General features: G+C 33.5%; 1 protein-coding gene and 2 pseudogenes across 1 annotated transcript; 1 reads left to right on the top strand and 2 right to left on the bottom strand.

Moving 5' to 3' along the window:
- Nucleotides 1–1322: 1322 nt before the first annotated feature.
- LOC146883207 (myb-related protein 306-like) lies at nucleotides 1323–4214 on the top strand (annotated as a pseudogene).
- LOC146883208 (uncharacterized) lies at nucleotides 2690–3358 on the bottom strand (annotated as a pseudogene).
- A 14971-nt stretch (nucleotides 4215–19185) lies between the features above and the next one.
- On the bottom strand, nucleotides 19186–21314 carry LOC114166256 (cationic peroxidase 1-like). Its single transcript, XM_028050972.2, has 3 exons — nucleotides 21037–21314; nucleotides 20689–20883; nucleotides 19186–19821 (listed from the first exon to the last, which is right to left on the bottom strand). The coding sequence occupies exons 1-3, from the start codon at nucleotides 21250–21252 to the stop codon at nucleotides 19267–19269; spliced, it is 966 nt and encodes a 321-aa protein (XP_027906773.2). The 5' UTR covers nucleotides 21253–21314; the 3' UTR covers nucleotides 19186–19266.
- Between the last annotated feature and the right edge of the window lie 474 nt (nucleotides 21315–21788).

Genomic DNA, 21788 nt, shown 5'->3' with positions numbered 1-21788 from the left:
ACTTCTACCCCTAAACTCCAATCAACAACTACTTCCACCCCTAAACCTAATATTCTATCACACTTCAATTTTTCAGTATGATAATCACTTTTAAATTCAACCCCTTTTTTTATCTTTTAAATTCAAGTATATAAAGTATATATAGTACATACATAGGTAAAAACGAAACTTCAGTGGATACTCTGTTGTGGTATATAAGTGCATGTAGTATATATATATATATATATATATATATATATATTTATATATACATCTACATATACATCAGTGGATAGAAACTTTCTCCTCTCTAAGGCTCCTCCTATTTATTTCATTCCCTGTCATGCTGCCATTTTATTTTCTCATTTTGCTTCTCTCACCATAATAATAACCCTCTTATGTTTAACTCAAACCTTCATAACTCTTCCCCTCACTCCACCAAAACACCCTTTACTTTCCTCGCCATTCATTCTTCCTCCACGTAGGTTTCCACAAAAACCATTGTTGGATTCAACACTTTCTTAATCACCTACACATGGGTAGCTACTCATATCTTTGATTTTGTATAACCGTTTCCCATTCCAGCATGAACATTCCTCCATGTAAATTGATTTTCTTGAAAAGTTGTATTTTAGTTATCATATTGATGATATCCTTTTCAGTGGGAACCTTCCAAATTGGAGCTTCTCAGTGATAGCGATGTCGACCGTTACTTCTCTAAGCTTGATGATGAAGAATGGGAAGAATTAGAACTTCCTAAAAGGTTCAAAAATCTGCCTAATACGTTCAAAAATCCACAAAAACCTCCGTTACCAAATCTCCATTAAAATTAATTTTTTTTGTAGTGGAAGTACACCAAATACGTTTATGCATCCTAATATCAGGTTTCTTGTAAGTCAGCTTTATCTCATATTAACATTTAATGTGTGCCGGGGGTTTATAGACTTTTAAAGCTGAGATAATTGAGGTTTCCCAGTGCAGCTACATTGAATGCCACGCGGTATTGAGAGCTACAGCACATAGAGGTATTGCCCCAGCTATGAACTGAATAATTTCCCCTTACTCCTTCAGTTAATGCTCTTGCTGTCAACTTTTGACTTGGCTTCCTCGTTTACTAGTTTAAGTCAGCTCCTCACACACCCTCACCATACCTTTAACCTCTCTCATTTTACCTATAAATGTACATCACACAAAGGTTAGGCTTCGACACATGCTTTAGATCCTATCAAGTAAAGAGGAACAAAGGAAAACGACCTATTTTCCTTTAGAGCTCAAGAGGCTATAGAAAAGTAGAAACACAAGTATAAAGGCTGTGAAATAAAAGAGAGAGACAGCAAGGAGACATGGGAAGACTACCTTGTTGTGACAAAGAAGGAGTCAAGAAAGGGCTTTGGACTCCTGAAGAAGACATCATTTTGGTGTCTTATATGCAGGACCATGGTCCTGGCAATTGGAGGACAGTTCCTACCAAGACAGGTTAATCAGCCCTCCACCCAGTTTCATGATTTTCTGTACTGTTGGAGTTCTTAGATCATCATTTACAAAAGTTTTTGATTGAAATACAACTTTTTCATTGTTTTATGTAATTACTTAACTGAGATCTGAATTGGTTTTTCTTTTGGGATTTTGTTCAGGGTTGTCAAGATGCAGTAAGAGTTGTAGACTTAGATGGACAAATTACCTTCGGCCAGGAATCAAACGTGGTAACTTCACAGAACAAGAGGAGAAGATGATAATACACCTTCAAGATCTTTTAGGGAACAGGTAAAAACCATATTGATTCCAAGAAGTCTTCTGGTTTTAGAAAACATTAAAATTTACATTGAGTTTTGAAGATTTGTTTATTTTTAAATTTTGACTTGGGAAGTTCTTTGGATCTACAATCTTAACTTAACTAGAAGACATTGACTATGTTACAGATGGGCTGCAATAGCATCATACCTTCCACAGAGAACAGATAATGACATAAAGAACTATTGGGACACCAATTTAAGAAAGAAGTTGAAAAAGTTGCAAACAGGTTGTGAAGGTAGCATGGGAGATGCGTTTTCAGGCTCAAGGCAAATTCCTAGGGGGCAATGGGAAAGAAGGCTCCAAACAGATATCCAAATGGCGAAGAGAGCTCTGAGTGAAGCTCTTTCCCCTGAGAAACCATATTGTTTATATGGATCAAACTCAAACCCTTCAGATAGTAGCAGTTCCTTCTCTTCCACCAAACCATCTTAATCTTTGTGTTATGCTTCGAGTGCTGAGAACATAGCTCGCATGTTGAAGGGTTGGATGAAAAGCCCACCAAAGTCCTCAAGAACAAACTCATCTGTGACTCAGAACTCCTTCAACAACTTAGTCGCGGCAGGTGCTTATACTGCTTCTAGTGGAGCAAAGGGACCGAACAGTGTTGAATTGTCTGAGAATTTTGAATCCCTATTTGAGTTTCATCAGTCTTTGGAATCCTCAAACTCTGATCAGTTGTCTCAATCGTTTTCTCCCGAGGCCACTGTTTTGCAAGAAGAAAGGAAGCCTGATATTGGTGCAGAAATAATGCCCTTCTCTTTGCTTGAGAAATGCCCTTCTCTAACTCGCTTAACCTTTCCTTCTCTCCCAGCAACAGATTCATCTACTCCTTACAAGAAACAATTTGTTGAGTTGATCTTGAACCTCAAATATTCCATACTTAATGTACTTATAAGCATGCTTCCCAACAAGTTCCTCAAATCTCCCAAGGAAAGTTCCATATGCTGGCAACAAACAGGATGTTTTCTATGGATTTTATTATTTTCTCCCTTAACTCCTCATCACAGACAGACCATGCAGACAGAATGTTGCATGTCTCATCAAAGTGTTCGTTGAACCAATAAAGGTTGTCTTTCATCAACTTGGCTGCAACACTTGGATCCAAATTGGAACGAAGAAGAATGAGGGAATAACTGAAAGCTCCTCCAACAATGACTAACCATAGTTTTATTTTCATGATTTGTACAGTCAAAAGTCCACAAAAAAAGTACAGAAGATCAACCTCAAATCCTAAATGACTCAGTCTAGACAAGCCTAGAGACATGATACCAAATGCAACACTCGAAACAAGACTATATACATCTGGTTTCTCTTTCACATATTTATCAAGGAGAAAGGAGTATACACTGGTGACCAGCAAAGTAGAAAACGTTATGTGAGCTTCCAAACAGTTGGAGTACTCCCATGTCTTTGCAAACAAGGTGGAAAGGGAGATTAAGAAACTGAAAAGAATTTAAAGAAAGATCTTCCACCAACTCCAATTTCCAATTAAATGATTGAAAAAGGAGTTGAAGGCATAACAGACAAGTCCAACAATAGAGGAAGAAAAACACACAAATCTCCATACCTTTGGCTGATGTAGCATGAGCACTGTGTATTTTCTTAAGCACGGTTTACTTTCAGGAACAGGAACAAAGATGTCGACCACCGTTGGAGATGCAAAGCTACTGAAGGATGAAAGAGCAACAGAAACACACTTTAGATTTCAGAAAATGCGGCACCTATAATTGAATCTCTGAACAAAAACAAGCATCAAGGATTTCAAAGTCAGAATTTAACCACAAAACGAAAAAATTTGAAAACCTAAAGAAAAGAAAGGGAACACCATTACTGTTTGGAAACAAGGTGAAATCCGAACGAAATTGCGAGCAAATCGTTTGGAAGCAAGGAAGCAACTACAAATGCAACTGGTTTTACTGAGATTGAGATTAAGAGTGAAATTGAGAGTGAGATTGTGAAAAATGGATTTCGAACATACAAACTGAGTTTTTCGAACGTTGGTATAGCGTGTCTGTGTTGTTCGAACGTACGAAGTGATAAAAAGGTTTTTTAAAAAAATATATAGAAAGGATATGGAAAAAAAATGTGGAGGGAATTTTTCCTGGGGTTCATCAGAAAACCTCTAGTATTTATCAAAGGTTTAGAAAACCTTCACTATGTGTAAAAATTACCTGAGGTTTTATAACCTCCATTAATAAATCTCCATTAAAATTAATCTTTTTTGTAGTGCATTCTCCACATAAAAAAGATCATGTTATTGTGGAACATCATTTCTAGGTGAATATATTTTTTGTTATAGCCGATCAAGAATTAAATATAAATTTAGTGAGCAAACAATCAAACTTTTAACTCTAAGCAATGTTTTAGTTCCTAAGGATGGTTATAAATATTTTAACATTGATATGCACTCTTGTGAACAAATATTATCCTTTATATTTTAGTAAGAGGAGATTTTCAACTTCAATATTTTATTGTTGATGCTTCTAACCATCTAGATATGAAGAATTTATCAACCATGTTTGAATTATGTTAATCTTTCACAAGAACGGGAAAGTCCAGCAGATTTTACTTGATTGATCATTTAATTCATCTTACTTTAACTCTTCATGTTTAACACAGAAAGCTAATTTTCTACAATGAAGATTTATTAAAACAAGATTGTAGAATAAAATGGAAGATGAATTTATTTCCGACAATATGGTTATTTACATTTAAAAATAAATAATTGAAAATTTTAGTTTTGATTCCATTATTAAAGAGTTCAAGAATATGAAGGATCAAAGAGAAAATCCTTTAGATGTAAGTGATTTGTTCTATAGTTACCATTACACTAAATTATGTATTCATTTTTATTGTATTAGTGACAGTAATTAAATATATAAAATTTTGAAAGTATTGTTTTGGTTCTCCCCAAAATATTGATCAAGATCCGCCACCGGATATGTGATAATAAGATAAGAAACATATGATAAATTATCATATTTAATCAAACTTGAGTTGGGCCAGTATTGTCAATCTTTTGATTGAGGAGTTGAAGTTCTCCTGATTTTGTGCTTGGAGGGCCTCCATGTCCTTATGGTGCTAAGTAGAAGCATTTTCGTGTCCTAGCGATGTTGAACACGTATTTACTCGTACTGTTGAATGACGTTTTCAAACTAGCTTTGAATAGCACTAATAGCATTAGTGTCCATGTCACTACAAAAAATATATATATTTAATAGAGGTTATTTTGCAGAGGTTATGAAAACCTCCATAAATAAACATAACTTAAGGTAGTTTTGATAGGTTCTGTAAAAAAATTAACAATAACAAATAATAGCAGGGGTTTTAATGTTTTTCTTTAGAGGTTTATGACCTCCTCCACTGCTTATACTACATCTTTCAGGTTTCACTCTTTCCCTCACTTTTTTCAGCTTTACCTCCTAGACTTTTACTGTTTCTTCTCTCTGAATTTCAAGTTCTTCTTCTTCTCGACAATCAGAACACAACACCTAAAATGTGTAGATGTTTTTCTACTCCACACAATGAATGCATCAACTTCCTCCTTTACCCCTCGCTGCGCTCAAACGCCGTCAGGATTCCGGCGAGGCTTGTCCACCATCAATGTTGACAGAACCGCCATGCATTAGTTGTTGGCCATTCCTACACTGCGTGCCACTTCCTTGTGCGCCTCACCTAGGGTTCGAACTGCAATGTGCTTGCCCCCCACTCGGATTCACTCTCGTGCTTATCCACTCTTCGTTGCTAGATTTCGCTCTTCGCCACTACTCGGCTCTCGCATCAAATTAGGAATTGCAGTGAAGTTAGTACTTGAACTTAACCTATCTTCGATAATTTGAAAAATCACATGTGTTTCATTTTGGTTCCTATAGAAGATATGTATTTGGTTTGCTCTATTTCCCTTCATTTAGCTTGTGCGAAGGTTTTCTAGTACTGTGTTTGTATTTGATTGAGGTAGTGTAATTGTTCTGTTCTAGTAGATTCTTGAACAAATTGATATAATATCTGCTTGTAATGGCTGAAGGGAATATATCAAAGTGCAAAAGGTGGCTCAAAGACTAGGAGGTACATAATTCTAATAACTTCTTTCTATGAATTTTAGTTACGCACGTTAGTAATTGGTTTTAGTATTGAAATGGAGAATGCCTTTCTAAAACCAAATGTAAATATTATAATTTAATCATTGCAGATCCATTTCAAATCAGCTAAGAGATGAGAGGGGATCGTGTGTGGTGGTCCGCAAGTCGTTTGGTTGTGATTTCCTAGGTGAGGCAGTAATAGGGGGAGAAAAACAACAGAAGAAGAACGAAGTAGTGGATAGAAAGATTCGCAAGGCAAGTGTTGGGTGATATTGAGAATTTGGCCAATGTAAGAGGAGTTGTTAAAGTCAAGCCTCATGGTCCCATCACTAGGTTCCCTCTCACTTTCTCTTTATCTCTTTCTTTCTTTTACAATCACTTTTTCATTTGGTTGTTTAGAACAAGCTGTTGAGGTTAATATTGATGTGATATTACTATGATTCTAAGTCAATAAAATGTTAAAGACACTTCTACTGTTAGTGCAGAATAAAATGCTTCTTTGAGAGATTTTGGTTACCTAGATGTCTTGGTAAATGAGAGTGATAGTATGAGAATTGAAGTTTACATAGTTAAGATAAGGGTAATATATTTCTTGCATGTTCTGCACCAACATTTCTTCTATTTGGAATGGAGACTAGGTCATGGTAAGTTCTAAATTTCTTTTTGCTGCTGCTTAGGTAATATATAAGGGTTATATCCATCATTAGTTTTTTCATTATTTCCTATGCTATTGGTGTTATATTTAATAAGTAGTTACTCTTCTTCTCCGACCCTCTTTTTTGTGTAGCCTCTTAGAATTTTCTTGTCTTCTCTCCAATTCAGAAATAGTCACCAGATTTGAGGAAACATAAGTGCTTTAGGGTAGATTTCTCTCCTAAGGGTTAAAAGAGTGAGCGAGTATCTTAATGCTTTCCAAACTAAATTCCACCTTTATTCCTACTTCTACTTTGTCTGATGCTCCTCAAAATTGTAGATAACATGTGGAATGATGGATTCTCAATTTTAGGCTTTTCTTGATGCTACTGAGTGTCTCTATAAAGCACAAAAGCTTGCCGGCAAACCTGCTGGAATTATCTCCAGCACTCGATACCAAGGTGGTCAAGAAGAGACTACAATGTAATAACACCCTCTTTTTGATTGTAATTTCTTATAATTTTCAATTCCTTGATTTGAATGAAAGAGTTTATTTTCTTAAATTTTCAATACATTATTTATTGATTGTGATGGTATCATCCCTCTAGTTCACCGTGGAATGGTATTTGTTCCATTTGGAATAAGATTTACATACAACCATGAGTTTGAAAATATGGAGGAAGTGAAAGGTGGAAGTCCTTATGGTTCACGAGCATGGTTATTACTTCTGCATACTTTGTGTGTTTGACGCAAAGAAAGCTAATAGATTTGAAGCAATCACTTCCTCTAGGTCAGTAACAGAATTTGTAGTTTGGGATTGTATGTTTATCATGGTGTGGAGTATCCGACTTTGACTCTGTATATGCCAATAACCAATCGTGATATATCCAATGGTAATCATAACTGGTTAATTGGCAAGAGTTCTACTTTTATCTCTTTCTTTACTTCTTAGGTGTACTTTATTTGTTTGTTCCACTAAATATTGGCTTAAAAAATTGAATGATATCAATAAATTTGTTTTTTAATTGCTGGTTTCGTACATTCAACCATTAGATGGAGTACATAAGAGCTAAATGCCAGTCAAGGGATGGAAAATTGCTTGCAATTGGTCACTCAATGGGGGGTATCTTGTTGTATGCAAGGCTTTCACGTTGTTGTAAGTCCCATAGATCTGCTGCTGATTTATTTCTTCTACAAAAGTTACTTTTTATTCATGATTTATTTGGTAGACAAATGAACATATTGCTTGTTTTGTGGTGCAAGTTTGTTCACAAAAAATTTATCATAATTGCTTTGTGTATTTCACTTTCTATTTTAATTTGATATTATATAAAACCTTTAGCAATAAAGGTCTGCAGAAAGGTAGTAACAACCTTAATTTTACTTCAACAACATCACTGCAAGAAATAATCACTCGATTCTAGAATTCAGTGGTCAAATGCAGAAGAACTCTTCTTTAATGTATAGATTAAATAATCCTTTTGCAATGGTAGTGGCATCAGCAGTCAAGTGCTGCAATTACAGCATTTAATTCAGTGTGCATCATTTGAAGGAAATTATGAACCATTTTGATCTTGGGCATCTTTTACTTTATCCATTCCTTTTTTATTGAGTGTGACATATTTGTAACTTAATTATTGTACACATCACTATTTATTAACAAACAAACAAAATTTAGCTGTTTTACCACAACCAATGTGGAAGGTATTTTATAAATATCTATAGCTATGCACTTTCCCTCTTTTACTTGTGATAAATTTTATGGACAGGTTGAGATCTTGTGTGGAAGGAACATTGTTGTGAATTATGATCTGTGAAGGAACCTATTTGCAAATTATTTCTGTGAATCAATGTGTTGATCAATATTTCTGTGAACATGTTGCAGCAATAGACTGTTGTTGGAAACAAATTAAAGAACCTATGATGAAACTTTACACTGAAACAACTGATGGATCCACCATTAAAGACAAGGAGACTACACTTGTTTAGTGCATTATGAAACAACTCTGGTAAAGAAGCTACTATCAATGTTAATCACATAAAAAAATGTCTATTTTCATATTAGTGTGAAGTGGGGGATTGCTTATTTCTCTTGCATTCCATATCATGCCTATGTTACATAGGAAGCCATTTGATCTTCTACTTGAAAGTTACAATTTAGCAAATTTGTGAAGAAGAAATTTTTTTTGTTAGCCAGTTGATACACTATCTTATTTCTAAGTTCTGTAAAATTTATTGCTTAGTTTAAAGTAAATTAGATGGTAATGTGTTTGCTCACATGTTTCAACTATGCGAGGTTAAGGTGTACTTGAATCTCAAAGAAATGGTCATTGAAAAGTTATTATTACATGGTGATGAAGGTTAGATTGCAATAAATGAGTGTTATTAGTCATCTGTGTGTTTTCTGTTCTGTCTTTGATAATGAAGTTAAAGCCAAATTTAAAAGATTGGAGTCCAATGGACATTTTAAATCAAGATTCAGTCCCAGATTTGCAATAAGATGATTGACACAACACAAAATTTGACCACCACTCTTAATTAGACATTGATACTTTTTCAAGTTTTCCTTTTTTGCTTAGTCTGTTCAGTTTTTATTTTTATATTTTTAATTTGGTTTCGTTGAATCTTCTTGTTACAGAATACTTGTTTGATATGTTGTAAATGAAGCATATTAATGTTGTTGATGCAACTATAATGACTTTTCTGAATTGTTTGATGATGTTGGATTTCATTCTAATTCTAATGTTGATCATAGTAGGGTGCAAATATGATTACATGCAGTTTGATCAATAATCCATGTGGAACAATTGCAGGCAGATTTGATTGCTCCCAATCGAAGACTTACTTGAAACCTGCTGAATCAACACACATGCAACCTGTTGTTACCAAGTTAAAGAGAAAGAAACACTTTAAGTTCAAGTAATGCCACATGCACTTACTAGTTGGATTGGAGCTGAATAAAAGAGTTTGAAGGGTCAATTTACCTACTAATTGATTTACCAATAGGATTAATTAGTTAGTAGTTAAGTTGAACCATGTGTAATCATTTAGTTTTTAGTTTTCTCATATTGTTTCCATGATTCTATGCATGTTTCAAGTCTTCTGTGGGCTAGTTCCTAGATTCTCAAAACTTTGTAATGTTGCTTTCATATTTCGTTAATACAAGTTGGATGTTTCTTTCCAATTCTTCTTTCTTTCTTTGTTCATGAATTGTTCTAGTCATTTTAATATTTGATTTGTTGTTTTCTGCCAATTTTGTTTTCATTAAAAATAGTTGGAAATAAACGAGGTTTCAAACCTCCACAAAATAATAGTCAACAATAGAAGAGGTTAAAACCCTCCACAAAACAACCTCCGTAATATAACTCGGATACCAGGGGTCGTTCAAAACCTCCGCAAATAGTTTGTGGCAACTCTAACTATGGAGGTTTAGAAAACCTCTGCAAATTAATTTGTAGAGGGTGAAAACCTCCACAAATTGAAAAAAAAAAACCTCCACTAATTATTAGTTTCTTTGTAGTGTGTCAACTACCAAGGATGTAGATGTTTGAATATGGCATAAAGTGACTACCATATATCTTGTAGCTAAGAAAATATTTTACCCATGTCCCACAGTGGACGCCAAATGTTCTTACCTAACACTGATGAGTATATGCCATTTTCACCTATATGTTATTTTCCTACCTTCTCACATCAACCTATAAAAAATATCTTTGAATATTTTTATATTTCTTTAAGGCTTAAATATGCATTTAGTCTCTATTTTCGTTTTTTTATTTAATTTAGTCCTCATTTTTGTTTTGTGTTCAATTAGGTCCTTGTTTTCGTCAAACTTTTATCAATTTGGTCCTTTTTACTAACCGTGTTTAAATAGTTAACATTTTTTAATAGTACATGTCATGTGTCAGCTCCTGATTTTTTTTATTATTTTTTAAATTTTTAAAATTTTTTAATTTATTTTTTAATTTTTTTAATTATTTTTAATTTATAAAAAATTGTCCACGTTTTAAGTCATAATTGTGTCACATATCAATGTTATTGTCACGTTTGAGTTGTAGTTGTATTATTATTGTTTTTGTTCAATTTAGTCTTTATGTTTGTTATTTTTATTCAATTTAGTCCATATATTCATTATTTTTATTCATTTTCGTCCCAATTTTGGTTAAAATGAATCAATTTCGTTCCTTTTAAATTCATGCTAAATATAATATCTTTTATTAAAATTATACTAATATTTTTTTAAAGTTGACATTTTTATTAACTATTTTTGAAATTCAATTATAAATTATTAAATTAAATTATAAATTGAATAAAATTCTTATATTTAATAGTTAAATAGAATGCAATTATTTAAAATATTATTAGAATATAATTATTAATTGTTTTTTTAATATTTATAAATACTGATATTTTTAAAATTGATATTTAGAAATATTTCAAATATTAGAAATATTTTAGAAAAGTAAATTAATATTTATAAAATTAACATTTAAATATAACACATTTTAAATTTTAACATATAAAATGCAATAAAAATGTTAAATATTTTATATTTAAATGTTAATTTTACAAATGTTAATATATATTTTTAAAACATTTAATAATTAAATTTTAATAATATTTTAAATAATTATATTCTACTTAACAATTGAATCTAAGAACTATATTCAATTTATAATTAAATATAATAATTTATAATTGAATTGCAAAAATAAATAATAATAATAATAATATCAATTTTAAAAATAAATATATAATATTTATAAAAATAAGTAAATTTGGTCTCAAGTTGAAATGGAAAAAATTATTCTATTTACAAAAAAAGTGGGACTAAACTAAACAAAAATAATAAATATAGGGACTTAATTGAACAAAAATAACGAATATCAGAACTAAGTTGAACAAAAAGAAATAATACAACCACAAAATGACACGTGACACTAACATTGACACATGACACAATTGTGACTTGACACGTGGACAATTTTTTTGAAATCAAAAAATCAAAAAAACAAGGAGCTGACACGTGGTATGTACGGTTCAAAAACGTTAACTATTTAAATCCCGTTAGTAAAAATGACCAAATTGATCAAAATTTGACAAAAATGAGGACCTAATTGAATACAACATGAAAATGATGACCAAATTAAACAAATATAGCGAAAATAGGGATCATTTGTGTATTTAAGTCTTTCTTTAATCACTTACTGAAGAAAGTTAAAAAAAAGGTTTAATTACTCAGATAGTACCCACTTTGGTAGAGGTGTGTCAATCTGGTAGCCGCTTTTAAAAAAGTGTCAATTGCATTTCACCTTTTGAAAAAGTGCTTCAATTAGGTCCCTTTCAGACGGAGTTGACTAACGCCATTAACGACGTGCCACATGTCACTTTAGCGTTTTTTTGATTTATTTTTAATTTATTTTAATTTATTTTAAATTTTCTTTTTAATTTTTTAAAAAGTTTTTGAAACATAAAAAATAAAAATGCCACGTGTCAGGTCCTTGTGTGTGACATGTGGCATTATCAGTGCCATGTGGCATTGCAATGCCACGTGTTAGTGTCACTATCAGATGTCATTGTGTTGATTTCGATTTAGTCCTTATATATGTCTTCTTGTTTCAATTTAGTACCTACTTATGTGTATCTAATTCAATTTTGACCTAATTTTTTTAATAATTAAAATCTATTTTTTTAAAATTAAAATTAATTATGTATAAAATTTTTACAAAAATTAAGTATTTGATATTTATATTAAAATTTAGTAGTAAAAGTCATTTTATTAAGTCATTTTTAATACAAAAAACTAGTATAACATTCATACAAATAGAAATTTTTTGGTTTAAAATGAGTAAGAGACAATATTGTTCTATTTTGGAAAAAAAAATAATTAACAAAACATGAGTTCTGAATAAAAAAGTAATTAATAAAGTAATATTTTAAAAATTCGTTTTTAATAAAAAAAATATTAGTATAACATTTATACAAATAATAAATTTGGTCTGAAAATGAAAGAAACAATATAAATATTAGTACTTAATTTTGTAAAAATATTTATGCTTAATTAGTTTTAATCTTATAAAAAATAGATTATAAAAATATTTTAATTATTAAAAAAACTTGAGACAAAATTGAATCAGATACACATAGGTAGGTACTAAATTAAAACCAAATGACATATATGGGGACTAAATCGAAATCAAGACAATTTCATCTGATGACACTAACATGTGGCATTGCAATGCCACGTGTCACACACAGGGACCTGACATGTGGCAATTTTAATTTTTTTTTCCAAAAAATTAAAAAAAAATTAAAAAAACCACAGATTGACACGTGGAACGTCGTTAACAGCGTTAGTCAACTCCGTCTGAAAGGGACTTAATAGAAGCACTTTTCAAAAGTTGGGATGCTATTGACACTTTTTTAAAAGCGGGTACCAGATTGACATACCTCTACCAAAGTGGGTACCATCCGAGTAATTACACCTAAAATAAAGTGGGAGGATGGTGATTACAATATAGTTATTACATATAGTTATCTAGTTGTCCACCTTGCTAGTCTTTCTTTAATTTTAAGAATCATATTTTCCCACATTTTCCTCTTTCTAGAATTACTCCCAGTCAGGATCCCTAATTACTTGAATGATAATATCCTCTTAGTGAAGTTCAATATCTTAAAATACATTTTATTGTCATCACATTCTTCATTGTTTTCTCACAAATGAAATCATTCGCAAATTGCAACGTTTTTTTCCATTAGCATTACTTATCACTTTTACACCATTTATGCAATTTTGTAACTTTTCTTACTACACTAGTGCAGAATTGCATTTTTACCTCGCCTTATATGCCTCGGTTGGTCAGGAACCGAAGCATTTAATGGCGCGGTGGCATTTTTGTAATTTCAGGCAACTTTTATGCCTCGGTTCAGCAAAAACCCGAAGCAAAAGAGGGTTATATGCTTCGGTTCAAAAAAACCGGTGCCAAAAGAGGGTTATATGCCTCGGTTCCAAAGACCCGAAGCCAAAAATGTGGCTGAATATTTCAAAAATGCCACTAACCATTACGTCTTTGGCCTCGGGTGTCATTGAACCGGGGCCAAAAAGGGCTATATGCCTCGGTTATTAATTGAACCGAGGCCATATAGTTTAATTAGGGTTCAAAATTCGCGAACCCCCTTTTCTTCCCCGCGGTGCATTTCTCCTCTCTCTCTCTCTTTCTCTCTACAACCTGCTGCTCCAGCCACCCACCACCACCACGCGAAGCTCTGCAACCATGTTGTGCTGCCACTGTGCTGCTCCAGCCACCGTCTCCGCAAGCCGTTGCCGGTGGCTCTGGCGGATCGGGAAGCTTGCAAGGTTGTGACAAGCTCTCGCCTGTGGCTCTTCTTCGCTCGACAGATCTGCCGGCACCACGGCCTCCGCTTCGACGCCGTCCCATCGCACCAGGCGCCGTCGATGCTTCCTTCTCAAGAAGACCTCGACGCCGACGCGATCAAGTGCCTACCATTCATCCTGCACCAGCGCGCGGCGGCGGAGGAGTCGGAGTGCTGCATCTGCCTCAGCGCGTTCATCGACGACGCGAAGCTGAAGGTTCTCCCTGTATGCGAATACAGCTTCCACAGCGAGTGCGTTGAGCGTGAAGGTAGCCGCGAAGGAATCCACAGTGGGTTTACTGTTCAGAATGTGAGAAGGAAAAGGCTTAACCCCTCCTTACCGTCGATGCTTCCTTCTCAGGACGACCTCGACGCCGACGCGATCAAGCGCCTACCGTTCATCCTGCACCAGCGCGCGGCGGCGGAGGAGTCAGAGTGCTGCATCTGCCTCGGCGCGTTCATCGACGGCGCGAAGCTGAAGGTTCTCCCTGTATGTGAATACAGCTTCCACAGCGAGTGCGTTGAGCGTGAAGGTAGCCGCGAAGGAATCCACAGTGGGTTTGCTGTTCAGAATGTGAGAAGGAAAAGGCTTAACCCCTCCTTACTTGGGACTTTCGAAGCATCAAAGGAACAAAGTAAGAACGGGCATTAATTATGCATCTGCTGGATCTGGTGTTCTGCCAGATACCAACAACGTAAGTTAATGTCGCCCCTGTGTTTGAAGTTCATCATCATTCGGGTACTTTTTGTCTTTAACATGATGTACCCTTTTTGGTTGCAGGATACGTCTTTGACACTAGACAAACAAATTAAGTTCTTCCATAGGACTATTAAGCATAATTTGCCAAAGACGTTCACCGAGAATGAAGAATTAGAGAAGCATATTTCTAAATCCTTGTTTTTTGTCTCTACGGGTGTCAATGATTACTTCCACATTGGAACCTTCCGCGGCAACAAGATGGGTACTGATGGGGTATATGGCCTCAGTTCTTACCATAACCGAGGCCAAAGGCTCTGCGAAATTTTTAATTAAAAAAAATATTGTTGAACCTATGGCTCTGGTCCCTCTGCAACCGAGGCAGAAAAGTGTTTTTACGGCCTCGGGTGATAACCGAGGCCAAAAGGCACCCCCTTTTGGCCTCACCCCAATATGCCTCGGTTCTAAAACCGAGGCAAAATGACAAAAATAACCGGGGCCAAAAGCCCTTATTACACTGGTGCTAACATTGTTAACCCTTCAACCACTACCAAAAAATTAAGAAAAGGGCTAGTGAATTTCATTATTTGAGTTCTTTTGTTGGAATGAATTCATCTTTGAAGTTCTTACTAACAAGTATAGTTGTTGATACTAAACACCCTCTATCTAGTTAGCCTGTTTGTTAAAATCCAACCTTTCCATCATATAACTTAGAATGTTCCATCTTACTAAACCATAAGCTTTGCAAAGTCTACCTTTATAAACTAACAAATTTTCTTTCTTTGTCTTACTTTATCTACTAATTCGTCTGCAACCAAAATACTATCAAGTAGATTTCTACCATAAAAAACAATTATTGAGTTTCATTTGTGACACTGAATAGTATTTTTTTAACTTATATGCTAAAACCTTTATTATTAGCTTATGTAAACTTACTAGTGATACGTTCACTACAAGAATGTTGTCATTGAACAGAGTCGATCAAAATAAAATATAAAGAATAGAGTGGGTCAAACTGACTCTAAATAAATGAAAATTAAAGACTAAATAAAATAATAATAATATTCGACATTGTATGGGTTAAGCTGACACTTCAAAATATTTTTATTTATATAAGTGTTCATCAAGCCAATGCTAGGTAAAAAAAATAAATAAAAATATTAATGAAAGAGTGGGTCAAAATCATTCCAAAATGGACTCGAATATTAACCAACAAATGAAAATAATAATATATTAAACATTGTCTGGCTAGGTTGACGCTAAAATATGGTCTTTTATTAATACAAGCATCAGTCTAACAGACACTAATTAATATAAATAAACAAAATTTAAAAACATTAATGATGGAGTGAGTAAAGTCTATGAACGCAAATTAAAAAAATAATAATATTAAACATTGTAAGTGCTAGGTTGATATTAAATTTTTTTTAATATAAGTGAGTTGTATTTATGAATAAAAAAATAAAAAGTTAATGATAAAGTGGGCCAAGCCCACTTTAAAATTGGTGTAAATTAAACAATAAATAAATAATAATATTAAATATTGTATGTGCTAGACTGACATTAAAAAATAATTTTTTTTTTATTATAAGTGTAGGTCTAGTAGACGCTTAGTAAAAAAATTAAATCATAATGGTAATGGTAAAGTAGGTCAAACCCCCTTTAAAATGGATGCAAATTTAAAAGTAATAACATTAAATATTGTCTGCGCAAGCATGTATTTATGGATTAAAAAGTTAAATTGAATGATGCAATTATTTCACATTTCACACATTTTGCTTTCCCACTTTCAGTAAGCCCACATGAAACATGTCCCTCTCTTTTTTTCCATTTTCACGAAACCTGCTATATAACACTACAAGAATGTCTCAAATTAGCTGTAAAAAAATTGCGTCTACATCAAGTATGACGCTAAAAGCGTCGGTCATATGTCGGCTAACCTGACGCTACACAAGAAAAAAAAATATAAAATATTTAAATTGGAAGTCAGATAATATATATTAATATTTTATATTATTATTTAAATTTTACGTTGCATTTAGCGTCTTCGAAGACAACGCAATAGAGTCGCGCAAGTTTGGGATGCATAATGTCCACGTTTGTTGCATCTTTGTTGACGTTGGGTCTAAGAAAGAGGAAAAAAAATGAGAAATTAAAAAGATTCACGCATATTAAAGTTTCCCCCTTTTATTTGGAGTCCTGACCTTTCAGCTAGCTCGAACCCACTTCGCACGCAATACTTCGAAAAAGAAGCTACATTTTGAGAAGAAGTTGCATTTCTCACTTCTTCGAGCAAGAAGCTGTATTTCTCACTTCTTCGAGCAAGAAGATGCATTTCTTACTTCTTTGAACAACGAGGTGCATTTCTTTTTTGTTGTTCCAGCTGCATTTGTGTACCACATTTATTTTCCAACTTCATTTCTCATTTCTTTTGCAGTGCACCTCCGAACTCCAATCTTGTCCGACCTCCATTTCCTATGAAGATCGGTGAACGAATGAATTTCAAGGTTCGTGGAGCTTGAGCGAATCCCCACTTGGTTGTTGATTTCACAAATTCAAACAGGAATTACTAGGTAAGGTCAAAACACCTCTCTGATTTGTTGATTGTGAAACCCTAATGTATCCCAATATTGAAGTCGAACATGATTGGGAGTTACTAGCATAGACATGTGTTTAGCCTGTAGAAAATGGTATTGCATCATTGCCAAATGGTTTTTTATGGCTTTCTTTCAGTTCTTGCCAAAGTTGGTGTAGAGGATAAGAATTTTCTTGCAACCCTTTTGTTATCCATTCACCATCACTAGTACGGTCTTACCATTCTTGTGCCTTTTTCCACCTTGCAAGTCACATTTGTTTTGAATCTTTCTCTACTTTCTTGTCCTAGTTGTGTAAGACTTTGATGGTTTATGAAAGAAGTGTATGCTCAATCCATCTCTTGTTACTCCTATCAGACACATGAACCACACAAAATGAAGGTGAACTGAAAAACAAAACCCCAGTTTTTTCTTTTATATATTAAGTATAGTAAAAGTTTCTTAAACTTTTTCTTGGTATGTATGTAACTTTTTCTTGGTAAAAGAAAAAGAAGAACATGTCAACCTCATGTTACTTTTTCTTGGTATGTATAATATAGATATATTAGCTGTAATGTAACTTTGTTGCATTTTTGTTATCAAGTCATGTGGGTGTTACCTTCAACAGTAGGTAAAACAGGTGGTGCTTGGTTGAAACTAGTTTGCAATTAAGCATGGTCGTACAAATTTGTGTGTGCAAGCAATTGTGTTATATCAACAGCTACCTTAGTCCTTTCATGTCTTGTTTCACTTTTTGCTGCAAAAGCAAACTCTAATTTTACCAAAAGAATGTTGAATTCTGTGAATCATGTTAGCTTTGGTCAGCTATGCAAGTGAGACATTCAATTCATTGATTTGAGAAAAAAGAATGTAGAACTTTAGTAGTAGTATGATAGTGAACATTGTAATAGACTTATTGACCAATGTAATCACAATCACTTTCTGGACAAATATTTGCTTCCTTTATTGTTATATTTTCAAGTACAATGTTGTTATAATTTGATGCTCAAAATTATCACTTTTGAAGTTGAGAGTAATTCTTGTTGAAGTTGGAAAGAATATGATTTATTGTATATATGTATGTTATTTATCAGGTTTAATATAAAAACAGAGCATGCAAATACATCAAATTAGTTTGCTACTTTATAGCTTGCGTCGGCCATAACGTCAGCTAGGCCCACTCTACATCAAAACTAATTTAAAATTCATGCGACTATGCTCACGCTATAGCGTCGCATCTAGGGACGAGTAAAACCACGCTATAGCATCTACATAAGGAGGACTCTATAGCGTCTACAATTGGCCGACTCTATAGTGTCTCCATACGACCCACTCTATAGCGTTTACATAAAGTTGACTCTACAACGTTTACAAAAGTGTACTACCATAGTTGTAACTATGACCGCAATCGTAAGCGCAACTACTATTCAAAATTGATAGTATTTTGAGGTTGTGAAAGAAATAGTTTTGATGAGATAATGAAAATTGTAAAAATAGTAGAATGTGAAAATAGTAGGTGAAATTGTTGTGAGTAATTTGTTAGATGTTGTCTTGCTTACAAGTGGTAGTGTATATGGGTATTTATAGACCCGTATATTATTCTAGAAATTGCTAGCTATAACTTCTGTATAATATTCTAGATTTTCTACCTACACATAATGTTATGATTTTTACTTCCTATCTTTAAACTTTTCTATGATGTTCTAGAATTTGCATTGCATTGCATGATATTTCAGTATTTCTATTTTAGAATTTTCTATATTTTTCTAGAATTACATTATACTTTAATAAAAACCATCATCATGTTGCGTTAGTAAGCGTAAAGTTATTTTCTGCTAACACTGTTTCACTTTATCCGTCAAATATTCACAAGAGCCCTAACAAGCCATAAAGAGAAACAAGGCTGATCAAGCTTGGCTAGCATATTAAGAATCCCAATTGTGAACATACAATGGAACCCATTTATTCCATACACATAGCACTAGTTTATCAACGTTTATAAATATTCGCACAAATTAAAAAAGAGAATGAGTACATACTTAGGAATTGTTGACATATATAAATGGAAAATGGATTTTAACCTTGAAATTTCTAATACATAAGTATATATGAGCATATACCTCACTTTTAGTTTCGTTTAATAAGAGTTCACTTTCCTGCAATTAACACGAACTTCACCTTGATTCCCAGTAAGAGGCTGAATATTTCCCATCTTGACAATAGAATTAGCGAAGTCTCGGAAGAAAGCTTGGTTGTCGTAACTGTACTGTTGAACAAGTGCATCAGTAGAAACACCATTGAAGAGTTCTTGATCAGAGTGAAGAAGTCCAATCTTGTTAACCAAATTAGAGTAATAAGATACGTCAAAGTTGGCGGGTGTTGAGTCCAAAGGAGCAAGGTTTTGGTCACCGCCATTGACAGGGCAAATGTATTTGAGATATTGTGCAAAGCTGGGATCGATGTTTGAGTCATTGTAGATGTGGGCCTTGAAGTTAAAACAACGTGCATATCCAATGGTGTGGCCTCCAGAAAGAACAACAAGGTCCTTCTCATCGAGACCATGGTTCTTGAAGTTGGTGATGAGTTGAGAGAGGCTGAAAAACGGTCCTGGAATGTTTGCATTTGCTGCGTCACGGCTTGCTGTGGTGGCGTCTCTTCTTCCCAGTTGCACTTCCCAGGTTGGCCCACCTAACTGCATAATTATTGTTCACAATTCACAAATTGTTTCATTCATATGTTATTAGAAAAACGTATGTGCTATATTTGAGCATGGACATAGAACAGATTTCAGTGACTGAAACTTCACACACGGTATGTCATTATCACCCTACATACGCTGTGACGTCCAAAATAATTTTATAGGTGGGTTGAGATTCAACCAATGGGTTATTTGGACTTGGTGTATCCCTAGAAAGTAATAAAATTATTCTATTAGGTTTCTGTACGTAATACATGGCTTTTGACTTTGGTGTAGGAAAGTTATCCCAAAAGGGAACATCGTGTATATATTTCCCTGGAGACTAATTCAATTCAAAATGGTGTAATCACCGTAAAAAAAATATTAAATACGATTTTGGTATCTCAATTTTAAATGAAAATTGAAATTAGATTTTTTTTTTAAATTTTTGTCTAATTTAGTCCTTAAATTCTAAAACTCTATAGATTTAATTTTTTTAATAATATTTTGTTAAATTTATTTAATATTTTAAACAGGTTTCATGATAACATTTGAGTTATTTATACAATTTGATATATTTTTACTTTAATATTAATTAAAAAATTATCATAAAACCTTTAACAAATTTAACAAAATTTGACGGTGAAATGTTAAGAATTAAGAACATTATTTAATATTTTATCAATTTTTAAAAATTAATAAGAAAAAAACACTTCTGTTGTTGTTGGCAGAGATATAAAACTTTTATATTTAAAACGACATAAACATTAATTAGTGCATCCACCAACTGTGTAATAAACTATATACATCGATTAATTTTATAATAATCATAGAGTAATTAACGTTTAATTAATTCAACATTTTTGTGTTAAAATTACTCACCGCAACAACAGAGTCACGAGCGACAATAGCCAGTATATCTGCACAAGAAACAACTGGTTTTCCACATGCCTGGTCCACAGCTTGCTTGATCTCATCCACAACTTCAAATCCTCTTACAGATTGAACATTTGCAAATGCATTCTTTTCACTGTCAATGGTGGGTGAAGGGTCTAGCAGAATCGAACCATCACAACCCTGTTCAATCACCATCACAAAAATGACATATTAAGAGAGAATAGTGGTAGATGTATATGAACACATGCATAAACTATCAAGGTACATACATACATATATATATTTGTTTGGTACAACCTAGGTACATAAAAACACATGCATGCAGAGTCTTACGTTAACGAAACAATCATGGAAGTGCAAGCGCAGCAATGAAGCGCCCATACGGTTCTCTCTCTGCACTGCAGCCTCTACCACACTCTTGATGGTGCTCAAAGCATTGGGGCAAGAGTAATCGTAGTAATTAGGTGTCAACTGAGAGAAACCTAAGCTTGCAACAGTTGCAAACACGAAGGCATGGAGAAGAACAGAGAAATACCATCGAGATGCCATTTTATTTATTACTATGTAGTGAATGCTGAAACTGATATTATGTATTGGAATTTAGCTGATTTTTCTGTGGCCACATTAGTTGCATTTATAAAGACACCAAGACGTGTGCTGAGAAATGAAATATAGGATATTTTATTGTTGATTCATAAAAATTATATACAAATGAACTGCACCATATCATACCTAGTGATGGTGGACTGAGCCTATGAAAAAGACCATTTCACCTCAACGAAATCTTCATTTGTCGGCATGGATTAGCAGTTAAGAAATTGATCGTAAAATAAAGAATAGTTGAGTGATTGATCTAGTCCACTGTGTTAGTTGATAATTTATGTACGCACGCCAACTACAAAAGAATAATGACAAAAATGGTGTAAACTGTAAAAAGGGCAATATGCACGGTATACATATCTATTTTTATTAAATCAATAAAAAAAAGAGTTTTAATCACTTCTTCAGAAAGGTAATTAAAAATGTAATGTTTTTCTTAAAAACGAATTAATGTAATTTCCTTTAATAAATATTGCCTATTTTTT

This window comes from Vigna unguiculata, chromosome 10 (genome assembly GCF_037176805.1).
Source record: "Vigna unguiculata cultivar grain cowpea cultivar isolate G323 ecotype 2 chromosome 10, ASM3717680v1, whole genome shotgun sequence".
Classification (NCBI taxonomy): domain Eukaryota; kingdom Viridiplantae; phylum Streptophyta; class Magnoliopsida; order Fabales; family Fabaceae; genus Vigna; species Vigna unguiculata.
The sequence above is the reverse complement of the archived record's forward strand: the minus strand, read 5'-3'. Positions and strand labels throughout refer to the sequence as shown.